Source organism: Erpetoichthys calabaricus, chromosome 1 (genome assembly GCF_900747795.2).
Source record: "Erpetoichthys calabaricus chromosome 1, fErpCal1.3, whole genome shotgun sequence".
NCBI lineage: Eukaryota > Metazoa > Chordata > Cladistia > Polypteriformes > Polypteridae > Erpetoichthys > Erpetoichthys calabaricus.
In genome coordinates, this window is record NC_041394.2 from 125,591,298 (window position 1) to 125,611,088 (window position 19,791).

The 19,791-nt window shown below is 35.2% G+C and overlaps 1 protein-coding gene across 1 annotated transcript in view; it reads right to left on the minus strand.

The window, feature by feature from the left end:
• LOC114655151 (scavenger receptor cysteine-rich type 1 protein M130-like) overlaps positions 1-19,791 on the minus strand; it is a 134,612-nt gene that overhangs the window by 62,251 nt on the left and 52,570 nt on the right. Inside the window, exon 3 of the mRNA XM_028806015.2 lies at positions 806-950. Within this exon, the coding sequence (XP_028661848.1) occupies positions 806-950 (145 nt within the window). The remainder of the gene's footprint in view (positions 1-805; positions 951-19,791) is intronic.

Below are 19,791 nucleotides of genomic sequence, written 5' to 3' on the forward strand. Positions count from 1 at the left end.
CTGCAGCTGCATAACCTCTCCTTAATTTTCATACTAGCACATAGAATTTTTCAACTTTCATCCTCCTGGCAGTCCTTCTCACACAGATTCTACTGGCTGACTTTCTTGACACTGGAATCAATTTACCACAAGTAATGATGGACTTATAATTTAAAATGGTGTATGCCACAAGATATCTAACCCAGAGAAATTGCTTTCTATAAAGTCACAGGAAACTTAGAGTGTTTGCTGTTAATCAGGTAGATGACTCCACTCTGACTGTAAATGCTCCTGTCCACTGGCTATTAAATACATTAAAATAATTTAAAATAAACCTTTTTTAACAACACTATGTAATTATGGTACTCATACTAATGCCAAGCTTTATAGAGTTAGATCTGCTAAAGACTTGAACACTTCAGAAGTAATCAGCAACTCATTTCGAATGCTGGCTTCCAGCCTTATACAGTAATATGAATTCCTGAACCTCTGCAATAATGTTTCCGGAAGGGATTTATTACATTTAATGAACTACAAAGAAACATTTTAAACCATGTTATTGATCTTGTTGCGCCCTTATAAATGTGCTTTTAATCAGAATAATCTTAAAAAAACAGCTGTAAAATTGTTCAAATTAAGATTATTTTGGCACAGCAACGTTTTCTTTTATGGAGAATACACAATGTGCCTCATCAACAAACTATGTGCTTCTGTTTAGTTTTAACTAGGAATAAAGGAAAAAAAAAACATTCTGGATTTTTAGCAAATTGTACTCAAAATGGCATATAGCTTTTGCTTTTGAGTGGTTTCCATTGCACATTATTACCTTTGCAGTTCAACACCTCTAGGAATGGCATGGAAGTATTATTCACAGGTATATCCAAGTGTGTAGAAATTGGTGATCCACAGCCAAGCTCATGGCACCACACAGCTGCCAGGGTGTAATGCTGTGTAGTGTTTTCTACACATATCTGCAAATGATCACATATACAATATATTAGTATAACATTAGTATTCTTGAAGTTTGGGTATTCACTTTCAAACCAAGCATCTTTGTAACATTCAAAATCTTTCCATCTCAGGTGTAGCTCCTTTTGCAGAATACACTGCACTGAACCATCTCACTTAAAGAGTACAACTGAGTTAAAATTAAAATTTATATAGAAGGGTTGCCCAGCTTTAGCAACACATTTTTTATTTGCAAGAGGTTTTTTATGGAATTGCTTGAATATACTCATAGGGTAACCAGATGTAATTGCTACACTTCTTAATTTTCTTTGTATTCTCTGTCTAATTAAAAAGCTTTCAGTCCTGCAGTTGAAGCCTCTTTTGCACTTCTTCAATAGCCTCAACATAACTCCAAAACCTCTTCTTTGCAGGTTCCAAAGAAGTGAAATTCTGAAGGAGTAAGATGGGCTGTAAGGTGGATCAGGGATAACACTCTTCTCTGCTTCCTTTATTCTAAAAACTTGTGGTCTTGCTTTGACATTTTACAAGAGCCTGAACTTTCACATTTGTGCAACCTTTAGAAGTTTGACTGTCCCAGTAAATGGCTGAACTAAGTTTTATAATGTCCACTACAATTCACCCCTTCTGCATTCTCCCAAAAAATGGTCATGACTTCTTCTGTTGAAAAGTTTAACTTAGACTTCACTTGCTCGGCAGAAATAGGATAATAACATTTTATTGACTATGTTTTAGTCTCCTGTTCAGAGTGTTAGATCCATGTTTTACTTTCAAAAATAATCTGTGGCAAAAAAACAACTTTCCTCTCTACTTCATAAAGGGAGAACAAATTTTAACATGCCTCTTTCTGCATAAATTTGCAACTGAAAGATATTTGTTGTGGGACACAATAAACTTTTGAATATCCTATGACATCATGTTGTGATGTGAGATTTTGCACATAAGTTGATAAATATTTTGTATGTCTTTATTTGTAACTTAGGCAAAGCAATGTAATATTAGTGTTACATTAGTGAGAAGCATTCATGTTTACAACCCCCCCACCAGGACTGAGTCTCTTTGAATTTTACGACAGGATTTGGGGGAAGTGCCTCAAACCAGTTTGGCAAGTGTTTCTCTGCTAAAGTCTCTCTCTCAACCTCCCGCAGGAAAGCCAGGCTGCCTAACTGTTAAGCTTTACCTTAACATATGGTTTTGGGGGCAGGTGTCAAGATGATCTATTCCCCCATTGGTCTGAAGTATGGCTGTTTGGAACTGGCTTGTATCAGAAACCTTTAAGTACTATGATGCCCTATTGGCTCTAGGGGTTGGACAGAAGATCTATAAATTTGCTTACTCCCTCACTCTCTCTCTCTTACCAAATGATGAAGGAGCATCTCACACACCATGAACTGAAAAGGACAACACAATGAAGAGCACAGCTCGGCAGCCATATTGAGACAGGCATGCGGCCTGACCTAAGGAAAGCTGACCACAAATGATGCCTTAACTAGAGACATTTTAAGTAACTAACAAGTCTGTGTGCCTCCTGAAACTACACATAAACATTTATCAGGTTGTATGGTTGCCAATATTCAAATGTACTTTGCATACTGTTATTATTTATGAATATTACCAATAATACATTGTTTAAATTGTAACTTAACTCCACCTTGTATTTTACTACATCTAATTGCCTGAGGTTATAGATGTAGAAGGGAAGTTGGGGAGAAGTTATATACTATAACTAGCAAAATACCCGCGCTTCGCAGCGGAGAAGTAGTGTGTTAAAGAGGTTATGAAAAAAAAAAGGAAACATTTTAAAAATAACGTAACATGATTGTCAATGTAATTGTGTTGTCATTGTTATAAGTGTTGCTGTCTATTATATATATATATATATATATATATATATATATATATATATATATATATATATATATATATATATATAATATACACACACACACACACACACACATAAACATATATATACATATACATATATATATACATATCTACATATACACATATCTACATATATATATATACATATACACATCCACATATATATACATATATACATCCACATATATATACATATATATATATATGTATTATATATATATATATATATATATATATATATATATATATATACAGTAATCCCTCCTCCATCGCGGGGGTTGCGTTCCAGAGCCACCCGCGAAATAGGAAAATCCGCGAAGTAGAAACCATATGTTTATATGGTTATTTTTAGAATGTCATGCTTGGGTCACAGATTTGCGCAGAAACACAGGAGGTTGTAGAGAGACAGGAACGTTATTCAAACACTGCAAACAAACATTTGTCTCTTTTTCAAAAGTTTAAACTGTGCTCCATGACAAGACAGAGATGACAGTTCTGTCTCACAATTAAAAGAATGCAAACATATCTTCCTTTTCAAAGGAGTGCAAAGCAAGCAGTCAAAAAAAAAAATCAATAAAGGGCTTTTTGGCTTTTAAGTATGCGAAGCACCGCCGGTACAAAGCTGTTGAAGGCGGCAGCTCACACCCCCTCTGTCAGGAGCAGGAAGAGAGAGAGAGCCACAGAAAAACAAATAAAGTCAAAAATCAATACGTGCCGTTTGAGCTTTTAAGTATGCGAAGCTCCATGCAGCATGTCCTTCAGGAAGCAGCTGCACACAGCCCCCCTGCTCACACCCCCCTACGTCAGCGCAAGAGAGAGAGAGAGAGAGAGAGAGAGAGAGAGAGAGAGAGAGAGAGAGAGAGTAAGTTGGGTAGCTTCTCAGCCATCTGCCAATAGCGTCCCTTGTATGAAATCAACTGGGCAAACCAACTGAGGAAGCATGTACCAGAAATTAAAAGACCCATTGTCCGCAGAAACCCGCGAAGCAGTGAAAAATCCGCGATATATATTTAAATATGCTTACATATAAAATCCGCGATGGAGTGAAGCCGCGAAAGGCGAAGCGCGATATAGCGAGGGATCACTGTATATATATACATATATATATATATATATATATATATACACATATCAACATATATATACACACATACATAAACACACACATATACATACACACACACACACATATATATATATATATATATATATATATATATACATATACATATACACACACAGACACATATATATACATAAATATTTACATATCTACATATATACACATCTACATATATATACACATATATATACATATCTATATATATATATATATATACATACATAGGTAGATTGACACATATATATATACATATCTACATATATATATATGTAATTGTGTTGTCATTGTTATGAGTGTTGCTATCATATATATATATATACTAGCAAAATACCCGCGCTTCGCAGCGGCGAAGTACTGCTTTAAAATTTAAAATAATAAACTGAGGGAAATTATACCAATAATTATTTGTTAAGGATCTCTTTGTATACCATGTTGTCAGTTCGCCCCTCCGGTTGTAATATGACCAAGTTGTGCGCTGAGCTTACTCTTGAGCATGCAACGTATAGTTGGCCATGTGAAAAGCAAATCAAGAACAGCAAGACCGCGCCAGCTGCGGAGCTCAGCTTGGAGCGAAATGAAGTGAATGAAATGAGGTGAATGGGAGGGGAGATGATCACGTGACTCCAACACCCGCCTTAACTCTCCATCCCTCCACAAAAACAGTCTCTCGGATCCCAACTCTCCTTTATATATATATAGATAAATAGCAAAATACCCGCGCTTCGCAGCGGAGAAGTAGTGTGTTAAAGAGGTTATGAAAAAGTAAAGGAAACATTTTAAAAATAACGTAACATGATTGTGAATGTAATTGTGTTGTCATTGTTATGAGTGTTGCTGTCATATATATATACATATACACATATACACACACATATACAGATATATTATATATACATATACACATATATGTATATGTATATATATATATATATATATATATATATATATATATATATATATATATATATATATATATACACATACATACATACATACATATACACACATAGATGCACTTACAATAACATAGAAATCAATATAAACAACATTAACATCATTATCATATGAGAATATGAAGTAATATATAAGAAGCACATTTCATATAAATATAAATTATTAAACAGTAAAATCTTCTTCTATAATTTGCTACCGTGGCTTTTCGTTGGTCTGTCCAGGATTTTAAATCACCTGTAGCTTGCAAACCGTTTCACCTATTGACTTGAAATCTGGTACACATATAATACGTCACGTCTGCTATCCACTTTATGGGTGATGATTGTATTACTCTTTTTATGTTTATTTTATTTTAGAATCAACTCCTATCTGCGCACACCAGGGCGGCCGTGGGCAGATGCGTATGGTGTATTCACTCCATGTTATCGTGCATTGCGCTGTCACTGGTATTTTGATAAAAGAATTTGAACAATATATAAGAAGCGTATAAATTATTAAACAGTAAAACATTAACATTTAAGAAGTAAAGTTACATTGAGTACTACTGCAGTGCCTTCGGGTATACCTCATTTTTTGTTTGCCCAATACATGTTTAAATGTATACATTTTTTGGTGTACCTACCCGAGAACACGCGACATATAACCGAGCGTGGGAGAAGCATGGATTTTAAACACGCGTTGAGTTCATCTGCTGGTCTCCCTCGTGGAATAACTGGTAATGTTTGACTAAAATGTACAGCGAATAAAACGACATTACCTCCTTTTTTTTTTTTACGATCTCTGAGATCTTGCTTTTTTCGGTTCAAGGCTTCATAAGCTCTTTTATGTGCCATGGTGTACTTAATAAGTACTAATTATCCCAAACCATCATCTTTGAATGTTGCAAGACTTTCGCCTTTTATGTAGATCGGGGTAATTACATTCATTGCATTCCTAGTCTGAATCACAATCTGATTGTATGGGTGGTTACCTGGCACTGTAGGGTTGCCACCCGTCCTTTAAAATACGGAATCGTGCCGCGTTTGAGAATGAAATTGCGTGTCCTGTTTTGAATCAATACTGGACGGGATTTATCCCGTACTTTTTTTATCATTTTTTTTTTAAAGCAGCGTGTCATGCAAATCATCCCACACGCATTTTATGAAGATGCCTCCTTTCCTACTTTTGATTGGGTAATACTTGATGTCATCGTTAGTTTGATTGGTCTTTTTAACTGTCCAGTGAGGAGGGCGTGTCTTTTAAGTAGAGTCTGCAAAGTGTTGGCACTGAGATGTGGCGTCAGCGCCATAGTTGAAGCCCCTAACGTTGCGGTCAGCAAGTCGGCTAACATCCGCCATGTGCCGTCTTTCAGTTGCGAGAAGCAGATCATAGAATGGTTGAAACTGTTGCCCCTAATGTTGCGCCACGGCGTGTGGTTCGTTTATACCTCGTGTCTTCTCATTAAACTTTTATCTCGCGAATATGTTATTGCAATCTGCAGCGGGAGCGTTTCTATAAACTTAATTTAAACTTACGTTTTACACCGTGCTTTGTTTCCCTTATGAACTTGCTTGTATGCTTCACTCGCTCCGTTCTCAATTGTTTAATTAATTTTTTGCTCTTCGCTGTTTCCGGCTCTTCCTCCATTTCCCCCTACTTCGTTCTTTTATCTCACGAATATGTTATTGCAATCCTTAACGGGAGCGTTTCAATAAACTGATTGAAAATAGTTTTGCATTTACCTTTTTAGTAAAAGGCGAGCTTTTAAGCCTGAGAAATCACCCCGTAAATGCACACGTTTAATTGCACATGTGTTAATATGTATGGTTACACAGTATTAAAAGACAGTGAACAACGTCAGTTACCTTTGTTCCCGCGTTTGATAAAAGGTGAGCTTTTAAGCCTGAGAAATCACCCCGTAAATGCACACGTTTAATTGCACATGTGTTAATATGTATGCTTACACAGTATTAAAAGACAGTCAAAAATTAACGTCATTTAACTTCGTTCCCGCGTGTGACTCGTGCTGTAAATCTCTTCCTTGTTTTTAGTTCACGTGATTACGTAGAAGGCGTGATGACGCGATACGTGACTCCGCCTCCTCCATTACAGTGTATGGACAAAAAATATGTTCCAGTTATGACCATTACGCTTTGAATTTCGAAATGAAACCTGCCTAACTTTTGTAAGTAAGCTGTAAGGAATGAGCCTGCCAAATTTCAGCCTTCCACCTACACGGGAAGTTGGAGAATTAGTGATGAGTCAGTCAGTCAGTCAGTCAGTGAGTGAGTCAGTCAGTGAGGGCTTTGCCTTTTATTATTATAGATACCTTATAAACAGTGGTAAATCTGTGAGATGTAAGGCATTCTGACAAAGGCTACATATTAATAATACAAAAGGGGAAAGTAGAGCAATAAATTACTCTACCAAGACAAAACACACCAATAATGTTGTTCACATTACACTTGGATACTGAGAATTAAATTACAGATTTTCTGGTTGTAATCTGTCACTGTTCTCAGATGAGCTTATGAGGATGAAGCAACACTGGAATGACTGTTTTAGTTGACCAGCCAAAATAATAAAGGCCAATTAGTTGTAATTGTCTGCAATTTATAAAGCCATATACTGTAAATTTCTAAATTGCCAGTGAAGTGTCATTATTGACTCCTTCTTATCTGCATTAAATTTCACAACAATCAGTTGTTTAAAATGCACATTACCATAAGGAGAAATGTTTTGAGCCAACTACATAAATACTAGGAAACAGACTATTCTATTTTACTATAAGAAGCTGAATTGTAAGGATTAACTACACTATAAATTGCAGACATTTTCTGAATATTTTGATTGAAATCTTGCAATAATTTTTGCACAACCCTTGAAAATGAACATTTTCTGTGTCATTTATCATGCATGGTGTATGACAAATGAATCGAATTGTATTACATTGGCTTATATCTTGTTTTCACAGCAAGGAATGCAAGTCACTAATTTTATTTATGTTGGAATTGTATTCATTTCAATACTAGGTATTGACCAAGTATGAAGAAAATGAAAGAAAAATATTCTAAAATGAGTATTTTTCAAAAGCTATAGAAAAAAAATAAAAAAACTATGAATAAGTACAGAATGTATGTTCTTTACTGAGACCCAGTGACGAAGATCTTTAATGACGAAGATCTTTAAAATAGCATCAATATCCAGGAAACCACAAGATAAAACAATTATATATCAATTTGGAACTTTGCACAAGACTGAATTGTTTACTTAAGCTTAACATGCTTTTAATTGTCATTAGACAACCTCACTTACATAAAGACCATAAATATACTCCATGTGTGACAGAATAATACTACATAGTAAGCTGAAAGAAGCACGTATTGAGAAGTTTCCAGGAAAGATGGTTTAGCTCCTGTAATATATTTGGTTCCAGAATTTTACTGCAGGTCAGGAAACATTTCACCTGACATACAGATACTTTCCTTGAGTATGAATCAAACAAATCACCAGGACCACATAATAATTAAGTTTCATAATTAAGCCAGTAAGCTTAATGTGCATCACTGGTAAATAAATGGAAGGAACTGTTAAGGGAAAGATTGAACAACACATGGCAAGAACAAGAATTTTACTGAGCAGTCAGCATGGATTCAGAAAAGGGAAAATGTTTGAATTCTATAAGGAAGCAACAAAATGATATGAACAAAGTGGAGGATATGAAATTATTTATCTTGACTTTCAGAAAGCATTTGATAAAGTGCCACATGAGAGGCTGGGCATCAAACTAAAACAAGTAGGAGTCCAGGGTGTTGTTTGTAGATGGGTGCAAATTGGCTCAGATACAACAAGCAGAGGGTTATGGTGCTAGGAACCATATCAGAAATGTTGGTGTTCCAAAGGGGTCAGTGCTAGGGCTGCTGCTAATTTTAATATATTCATATCCCAATCATTTAAATATACAATAAGTAACGAGCTGGTTAAGTTTGCAGATTATTCCAAGCTCAGTGGATTGTCAGATAATCTAGAATCCATCAAACCATTATAGAGGAACTTGGAAAACGTACAGGCTTAGGCAGATTTGTGGTAGATTAAATTTAATGTAAGTAAAATATTACATGTAGGAAGTAAAAATGTTAGGTTTAAATACACAATGAGAGGTCTGAAAATCGAAAGAACGCATTATGAGAAGGATTTAGGAGTTGTAGTGGATTCTACACCATCAACTGGCAGAAAGTGTTCAGAAGCCATTAAGAAAGCTAATAGAATGTTAGGTTATATACTGTAGCAAAATGCAGAGTACAAGTCCAAAGAGTTTATGCTCAAACTTTATAACACACTGTTTAGGCCAAACCTGGAGTACTGTGTACAGTTTTGGTTTCTAGGCTGGAACTGGAAAAAGTCCAGACAAGAGCAACTTTGTTGATTCCGGGGCTACAGGGGATGAATTATAGGAAAGATTACAATAAGGGAAATAGTTAGAAACTTGTTAAGGGTAAACATTTGGATGTTTTTCTTTACACAGAGAACCACTAACACATGAAATATGCTACCAAGTAGTGTGGTACACAGCAGGACATTAGAGACTTTCAAAACTAGATGATGTTATTTTGGAAGAATTAAGTGGATTGGACTGGTGAGCTTTGTTGGGTTGAATGGCCTGTTCTCATCTAGATTCTTCCAATATTCTAATAAAACGTTCCCGCTTAACCCAAAATAGACATTTGATAAAAACAGTTACAGCATTGAAGATATTTTTCATATCTATTGATGATATGAAACTTTGTGAAATATTCTCTGAAAAAGGTTTTTAATTAAATAAATTGCACACATTTTTCCCTTTATGCAGTATTTTAATTTAAAACTGTTACTTTTGATTTAATCACTGGTTCTTTCAGGAGCTAAATTAAATATGGAAAACACACACAGCCCTGATATAATATTTACTTCTGATTTTCTTAAAGCAAACTAAAACAATGTAAAAAATACACTAGATTTTTTTATTCTTATTCAAGAGTTAAAATAATGTGTGAAATTTCAAATGAAAGTTGGTAATACCCTTGCTGAGAAAATTAGTTCCTCTAAAAAGCAGATCAAAATATTCATAGTCCTAATTACTTAAATCACTTTCCATTGTTTAAATATATTGCATTCAACTTTCATTTATCATGGAAGCAGCCGACAATTCCAACAATTTGACAACAATTATGACCAAGATTGATACAAATTACTAAAAAGCACCTTAGAATAAATACTTTGTATTCCTATACAAACACAAACAGAACACATTTTAATTTTTATAAAAGATAAATGTGTGGCTATTCAAAAATGCCTGTACTTTTTGTAAATTGTGGTAACTCTGTAAGTAGAAATTGTACATTTTAATGTCTTCATTTTAAAATGGTTTCCTCTAGACAAGTTAAAGAATTTTAATTGAAAATGGGAAAAAAAGCATTTAATTGTCATTAAATAATGCATGACAAACTGCTTTACTGGTAAGGGGTTGCCAGAGATAGGGATTATAGGGTGGAGAAACAAAAGAAAAATTTTAAAAGAGGAGTTTGCATGGGTAACTGGAGACTATGCCCTAGACACTTAAATGGAGTACCCGTTTCTATGGCTCCATTTAGAAATATTCAGCATTCTGGGTACTGAAATAAGACAAAGGTCATGGGAAGCTGGTGAAATTCCAAGAAACCCTCCCAGACATTTAGATGTAAGCTCTGCGTTCTCATTTGGCGTAAATGAGGCCCTATTGCAGATTATGATGGGCTGTCAGAGCAACAGCCAACAAGTGTGCATGAAGTTTTAATGTAATGTAAATGGAAATAAAGGTGTCAAAGAATCTTTGATCTTGCTGAAGAAATGTCTGATAGAACAGCCCCCAGTCCCTTGGAGTATACCGAAGGTGGCTTTTAAAGAAATGTTTTGTGAAAAGAATGATGAAAGAATACAAGATAGTACTCGAGAGGTGAGCATAAAGTAGTGGACATAAAAGAAAAAAACTGGGTAAAATGTCTTAAAAGGTGCAAAAATCTTACAGTCATTAGGGAACTTGATTGTACCTGTTGCAAAGGGAAATATCAGTAAAAATGAATTCTTCAAAGAAAATGTTTATTTGTAGCAATATGCTATATATAATGTATTTCCTGTGCAATTACATACATACATACATACATACATTTTTACAGCACTTTCAATTATTTCACTGTACAGAGTAAAAAAAGAATTATCTTAAGCATGACTGTCAAAGGGTGTATCATCATCTTTATGTTTGAAAGTGTTCTGTTAAAAAATAAGAATTATGTATGTGTTTTTAAAAAAGGGTGGCACAGTGATGCAGTGGTTAGAACACCCACCTTCCAGTAATCAAAGCAGTATAAAAGTGCACAATGCAAATACATACTCAGTTTTCTTTAGACATGCTGTTTAACTCAGTATGCTGTTTTTTGTGTGTATTTCTGTGTGTTAGAGTAATACAGATTATGCCTAGTTTTGTCTAACAGTGTTATTTACAGAAATAAATGGATTTTATTTACTTTAATTACTTTAGACAATTAACATTAATGAGTCTTTTTCTGTTTCTCATTGTGAAAAGAACCAAATAAAATGCACTGTGATTTGATGTTGTATAAGGATAAAATGTGAAAACTTCCAATTGGGTGAATATTTTTATAGGCACTGTAAATTTAGCTTGTAAGTATGATATTTATATATGACAAATGAGATTATATTTTAAAACCTTTAATAGAGTACTGTATAATATACTTGTTATACACCAGGCTAAGTAGATGGTCAATAGGAAAAAAAGAATTTTGCAAAATTTTGTATTTGTTTTAAGTATAAATTGCAAAATTTTATCAAAATGCTGGAACTCTATTTTAATTCATTCATCATAAAACAAATCAATACACACAAGCAGGGGAATATTTACTTGCTGATTGTATAAAATTCTTCTTGAGAAATATCTTACTATGCATTTTTTGTACATATTGGTAACTCATGCTCTCATTATTTTACATGATAACAGTAACAGAACAGGTTTATATAACTTGGTTTTCTTCTCAAGGTCATGAGTCGGGAAAGACCTAGTGGCATTATTTCCTGAGGGAGGTACTGGAACAACTGATGCAATACAGAATTTCCTCCTCTTTCATTGTTGTTGGGATGTTAAGCTGTCAAAACACTACAGGTCTAAAGTTTTACAACTCCTCAGTTTTTCCAGTTTTTGTTCGATTTAATCAGTTGAAATGCAGTGAATGACCTGAAATGGTGAAAAAGTAAGCAATAAACTGCCTGAGGTTTAAATTTAAAGTTTAGATTAGTAAAAACTTCAAAAAAGGAAATATCAGAATATTACAAATGGGACTTCTTCAGGGAACAACTTTGTCCAGTCTGCAGTAGTCCATAGTCATTATTCCAAGGCCCTATTATAACCTTTAAGGAATTGTTTTCTTACTGCCACTTGCCCTGTCCAACCAGCAGCATAAAATCTTCTCTTCACAGTAGAAACTGACACTTGCTTTTGCTGTTAAGCTCTGCTTGAAACTATGCTGTGAGGCGCCTATCAAGTTGGTGACCTTCAGAAACTAGTCTTCTGATTGGGTTGTGACTTTGTGTCTGCCAGATCTCTTCCTATCAGAGTTTCTTCCAGTTGCCTTTGGATTGTGTAAGATGTCATACTCACTGACAGTTTGATTTTTTAAATTTATTTACAGTAAATGAAAGGCCTACACTTTTAAGGTTAATGATGCTCTGTCTCATTTCATTTGTTAATTGCTGTTTTCTGGCCATTATTACTGGAATATTGTCCAAGTAGTACCTCAGAGAGTGTAGTAACACAGTCTGTTCCAACTCTGCTTTAAGACAAAAAGAGGGTTTTTAAATAATCAACAGAAGTTGGAAACCTGTGCAGATTGTTTGTTTCAAGTTGCAAGGCTTAATTTACTTTATTTGCTACAAAACATCTGTAGGTTGTATTAGTTGTTCCTTGAAGAAGACCCATTTGTAATATTCTGGTATTTCCTTTTTTCTGTTTTTGCTAAAGTAAACTTTAAATTTAAACCTCTGGCAGTTTACTGCTTACCTTTTCACCATTTAAGTAATTCATTCCATTTCAATGCATTGCATTTGGAAAATCTGATGTGTTCTAAAACTTTTGACCGGTAATTTATATGTAATGTTGATGACTGCTTTTAGCATTGTTTCAAAGGTGATGATTGCCAGGTGCTCAGTTACCTGTTCAGAATTAATTCAGTAGAGGACCTTGTTAAGGAACAGTCATAGACTCTTGAAGTCTTCTTAATGTTCAGAATAATCTCAAGTTTCTCCACACAGTAGGAAAAAAGCCACAGTCATCTATATAGTAAAAGATAATGGCTCATTGTCAGGTTTGTCTTGGCTTCAAGGTGGTAAAGGTTAAATGGCTTCCTTTTACCTCACTATTTAATTTCAATGTCACAGGGAAAACAACTGGAGAACAGAAGCAAAATCATGTAGTTGTAAATGGCATAATAGTAAAGGTATTCCCAAGGGATTTCCAGCACATAAGACAGTTGTTTACCACTAACAACTAATAGTGATAAATATTGGTAGGACATCCAAAAGGATTATTTCAAAATGCCTATGTCAGGTCAGCACATGGGATTTACGTCAATGATGTACAGGCATTTCTTTTCTGCTCCTAGTATTTCTCTTGAATTTAACAAGCTAATTTATCATATCAGTAGTGCCATGGGATGCTCTGAATCTTAACCGGGATTCACCACAAACTCTATCATCATATTGGAGTAGCTGCCCAGGGAAGACATGGATCAGGTTGTTTGATTATAAGGTGGTGAAGGTAGTGAAAAACTTGTTTAATATTGAAAACAACAAATGTATGTATTACTATTAACATAAAACATCTTCCAGTGATTTAGAGTTTAATATTGAAAAGAGCAAATGCATTTATTATTATCAACATAAAGCATCTTCCACGTAATCTTCCACTGTTACCAAATGCTTCTCTTTTAAATAAGAATGATTTTTGTTGGCCTTTGCAGCTGTCTTTAAGCAAAAAGCTTAAAGCTTAAAATGGTCCAATGTATTTTTCTAACTCGTATATATTGTCCCATTGGGTCATCCAATGGCAAAACCTGTTATAGTTAAACAAACCAGTCCAGGTACTGCTGTAGTTGACTACGACACAGCCTATTCAACTGTACTAACCCCATCTCAATATTCAGAAAACTTCAAAACACCATGTTACAATTGAAATACTACTTGCTTAGTAGGGTTTCACATGTATGAATAATCTTTCTTATATTCTCAGTTTACATAGTAGATACCACTGGAACTCATTTTAATTTGAACTGTTTTCCTATTATTGAATCTTTTTTGCTTGCTGCATCTATCAAATAATCTATACAAATCACTGACCACAGGCCACTGGCACAATCACTATGAAGATAACATTCTTAAACAGGTTGAGATTCACAGGGGCAGAACTAGGCATAAGGTTGGAAACATGGTGCCAGTCCATCACTGGGCACATTCACATACAAACCCATTCTCACATTCACAGCCAATTAACCTAACCTGTATGCCTTTATTAATATGAGAAGAAATAAAGTATCCAAGCAGACATGATAAGAATATGATACTCCAAAAGCACAAGAACCAAGCGGGGGATTTAAACCCAGGATGTTTGATCCATTAGTCAAAAGCATCACCATACTGTTCTACAAAAACATTGAAAAACAAATTAGATCTAAAATAAGTGCTTCTTTTTATTATGGAGACTTTTTCTGTCTGTTGACAGAATGGCACACAATCAGACAACAATGACATGTATACTTTGCAGTCTTCTGCCACACAGCTTTTTTTTATGATGATTTACTAAAGACCAAACCTATTACAGGCATTTAGTTAAAAATAAGATTTAAACAATTAATAACATGAAACTGGTACAATGCAATTTTCTAAATAAATCAAATTAAAAAAGATTTAAAAACATCTTTCCTATCTTCTGTAATCGGTTACAGTTAGTGATGAATGCAGCATCAAGAATCTTAACTAGAAAAAGAAAATTTGAGCACATTTCACCAGTTTTAGCATTGTTACACTGGTTACCTGTGTCATTTAGGGTTGACTTTAAAATACTACTAATGGTTTACAATGCTTTAAATAAACTTGCCCTGTTTTTTGGAACGTTTTCCAAGTCATAACCTCAGATCTTCAAAAGTGGTGAGTAGTAGTGAGGCGGCTTTTTGCTGTTATGCACCTAAAATCTGGAATTGCCAGGCTAATACTGTGGAACAGTTTAAAAAACTGCTAAAAACCTGAAAATTTGGCTTTTTTGTAGTTACATCTTAGTTGTATTCCTTGTGACCACCAGGGGTGCGTACAGCTCCCCAAACACCAAGCATACCAGCCATAGGTACAAGTGTTGCACCAAACAAGACTTTTATTTCTGTTCTTTCTGGGAACATGCTTCCAAATAAACTTTCCCCACAGCAACAAGCACAGTCCCAAGCAAAATTTAGCACACAGCACCCTTGGCTTTCACTCCTCTGCTGGCAAGCTTTGTCCATCTTTCTTCCGACTCTGGCTCCCTGAGTAGTGGCAGCTGGCTCCTATTATAGGGTAACCAAAAGTGCTCCAGTTGTCTGGGGATCTTCTTCTGGCAGCACTTCCGGGTGTAGCAGAAGTGCTGCACCAAAGGGCTCAAACTTTAACTTCCATGGAATCCTGTGGTAATCCAAAGCACCACTGCTAGTCAGGGGGCTGCCATCTAGTGTTCTTTGGATGCAGTGTGCTAATCTTCCCACATCCTTCCATTCCTCAACCATTTTGGCCAATTGGGACTGCTGGCCATCCCTTACACCCTATTAAACTACAAAGGCATTGAATTATCATTTTTCTCTAGGTTCTGCAATTCCCTACTAATCTGTCCTGTTTTTTGCAGTTCTTCTATAATGGAACCAAATCAAAGTACCATGCTGCCCCCTGTGTTTATGGATTGATTGGCGGGTGTCCCAGATGTCCACATGACCATCATGATCAATTTCTTCAATATGAAGCCTTAAAACCATAAAGACTGATTAAGAACTTCTATTTCAGGTAGAATGCCCTTTGGGGGCTGGGCGGTCTTTTGGCCTTGGAACCCCTGCAGATTTTGTTTTTTCCTCCAACCTAACTGGAGTTTTTTTTTTTTTTCTGTCCTTTTGGCCATTCACCCTTACCTTTTTTTGTTATATACTGTATAATATTATTGCCTCATCTTGTTTATGTTTTATATTAACTTTGATTTCATTTTGTAAGGCACTTTGAGCCACGTTGTTTGTATGAAAGCATCTATACTAATAAAAGGCAAAGCCCTCACTGACTCACTGACTGACTGACTGACTGACTGACTGACTGACTGACTCATCACTAATTCTCCAACTTCCCGTGTAGGTAGAAGGCTGAAATTTGGCAGGCTCATTCCTTACAGCTTACTTACAAAAGTTAGGCAGGTTTCATTTTGAAATTCTACACGTAATGGTCATAACTGGAACTTGTTTGACTGACTCACTCATCACTAATTCTCCAACTTCCCGTGTAGGTAGAAGGCTGAAATTTGGCAGGCTCATTCCTTACAGCTTACTTACAAAAGTTAGGCCGGTTTCATTTCGAAATTCTACGCGTAATGGTCATAACTGGAACCTGTTTTTTGTCCATATACTCTAATGGAGGAAGCGGAGTCACGAATCGCGTCATCAAGTATTACGCCTCCTACGTAATCACGTGAACTGAAAACGAGGAAGAGATTTACAGCACAAGTCAAACGCGGGAACGAAGGTAAATGACGTTAATTGTTGACTGTCTTTTAATACTGTGTACTTGTTGAGTGTCTTTTAATACTGTGTAAGCATACATATTAACACATGTGCAATTAAACGTGTGCATTTACGGGGTGATTTCTCAGGCTTAAAAGCTCGCCTTTTATTAAAAAGGTAAATGCAAACTCTTTTCATTCTGAAGGGCACAAACCACGTTAGATTTCAGCCGTTAAATGCGCAAAAATGTCAGTACACCAGATAAATAAGTTCAACATATTATCAGTTGTATTGTATGCTTACAATACATATAGAAATGTGTTAATCGTTAACTAATATTATGGGATGGTGTTTTTCGACTTGCGCCTTGATTTAAACGATTGCATGTCTTGGTGGGTTTGCGTACCTTATTGTCAATATCTTTACACCTCTTTTTAAGACTTAATTTAAAAAGGTTTTCTTTTCTTCTTAATTAAAATTTAAAAGCAATACTTCACCGCTGCGAAGCCCCTCTAGCGCTGACGTCCGACGTTCGATTACCGTAAGCGAGTGCAGTGAGTGTGTACGCCTGATGAGCCAAGAATAAGGGGGAAACAGGTGTCGCGTACTCTTTGCATTATTTGACAGTAAACTATTTTCATCCATTCTATGATCTGCTTCTCACAACTGAAGGCACCGTGGCTGATGTTACCTGACTTGCTGGCCAACCATAAGCGTTACCTGGTTGGTAACCACCCACTCACTTCACTCCAATACGGCAATCGAACCTCGGACGTCAGCGCTAGAGGCGAAGCCCCTAAAATTGCGCCACGGCGTGTGGTTCGTTTATTTGACAGCATGTAGATCGGGGTAATTACATTCACGGCATTCGTAGTCTGATTCACAATCTGATTGTATGGGTGGTTACCTACCAGGTAATGCTTATGGTTAGCCAGCAAGTCAGCTCGAAGTGATCACTCGAGTGAACGCAGCTTCACAAAAAAACAGATCCTTAACAAACTGTTATTGGTATATTTTCCCTCAATTTTAAAAGGTTTTCTTTTTTTCGTAATAAAAATTTAAAAGCAGTACTTCGCCGGTGCGAAGCGCGGGGATTTGAGCGACTGACGCATACAGACATATTCATGAGTGCAGGTACTTTGGAAAGAAAGCACCGTGTAAACCTAAACTTTAAATTAAGTTCATAGACCTACAAAAGGTTGCCATTGATTTGAGGCAAGATTGCTTTTCTCATGTACAACTATACGTTGCATTCTTAACAGTAAGCTTGCACGGCTTGGTCATATTACAACCTGAGTGCTGAACTGACAACGTCGTATACAAACAGAACTATAACAATCGTAATAAACAAACAAAAAAAAAAGCGAAGAACCCTTGGATTTAATAAAAAGGCTCTTTCCTTGGCGAAGCAAGGAAAAAGGAAGACCTTATATGGCGTTCGTTTATAAAACAGCGGAAAAGCTGTGTTAAGGCTGCTTCACAAAAAACAGATCCTTAACAAATTGCTATTGGGATATTTTCCCTCAATTTAAAAAGCTTTTCTTCTTCATAAAAATTTAAAAGCAGTACTTCGCGGGGATTTATATATATATATATATATAGAGAGAGAGATATATATATATATATAGATATACATATATAGATATATATATATATATATATATATATGTATGTATGTCTATATATATATATATATATATGTAAGCTTATAAGTACTGCCTTACTTCTCTTTAAGAAAGGAAGATGTAATGATACTTGATTTAAACGATTCCATGGCTTGGTGGGTTTGCGTAGCTTAGTGTCAATATCTTTACACCTGTTTTTAAGACTTATTGACTGAAACGGGCTTTCACGAAAAAAGTTAGGGCTTTGCTACAGGATACACCCTCCACAAGTTAAGCAAGTAAAAATAAAAGTGTATATTTCTGTTTTATTTAAACCTTTTAAGTTTGTATGCATAGCCCCATTTGGCTGTTTTAGTTTTTTTTTCTTTCTTCAGTAATATTTAATCTCCTTAAAGAAAAAGATCATATGCATTTTACTTTTTTTGTATCTCTTTAGTAATATTTTAGTGTAAAAGGATAACCAGTATTTAAACCTTTTATGTTACTTTATAAAGTTATTTTACACAATGTTGAAAAATTAATAAGAAAGCTACATAATTTGGCAGCTGCTGCTTTAATTTTCAATGAAATGAAAAAAGCTCTCCAAGAGAAAACCTCAATGAAGGAGAAACCCTCATTTATAAAGGTTTGCTGCAGATGATTTAACTGAAAATAAATGAATAGTTCCTATGTGTATAATACATATTTATCTATTTGACTTATGCCTTTATTCCAGCAACTTGCAACATCTGAGGTACAATTTGTTACATTACTTTTGTTTTTTGCAGCACAGGCAGGTGAAGTGACTTCCTCAGGGTCACACAGTGGTGTCAGTACCAGGATTTGAACTGACAAGCTCTGGGTTTGCTGAAATATTACTGAAGACAGAAAAAAAACGAAAATGGGCAAATAGGGCTATGCATACAAATGTCCATCCATCTATTATCCAACCCGCTATATCCTAAATACAGGAGCCAATAAGTACATATGTATGTATACAGTATATATATATATATATATATATATATATATATATATATATATATATATATATATATATATATGTGAATGTATGTATGTATGTATATATGTATGTCTATATTTATATGTATATATATATATGTAGACATGTAAATTTGTATATGTATATATATATATATATATATGTATATGTGGATGTGTATATGTATATACAGTAATCCCTCCTCCATCGCGGGGGTTGCGTTCCAGAGCCACCCACGAAATAAGAAAATCCGCGAAGAAGAAACCATATGTGTATATGGTTATTTTTATATTGTCATGCTTGGGTCACAGATTTGCGCAGAAACACAGGAGGTTGTAGAGAGACAGGAACGTTATTCAAACACTGCAAACAAACATTTGTCTCTTTTTCAAAAGTTTAAACTGTGCTCCATGACAAGACAGAGATGACAGTTCCATCTCACAATTAAAAGAATGCAAACATATCTTCCTCTTCAAAGGAGTGCGCGTCAGGAGC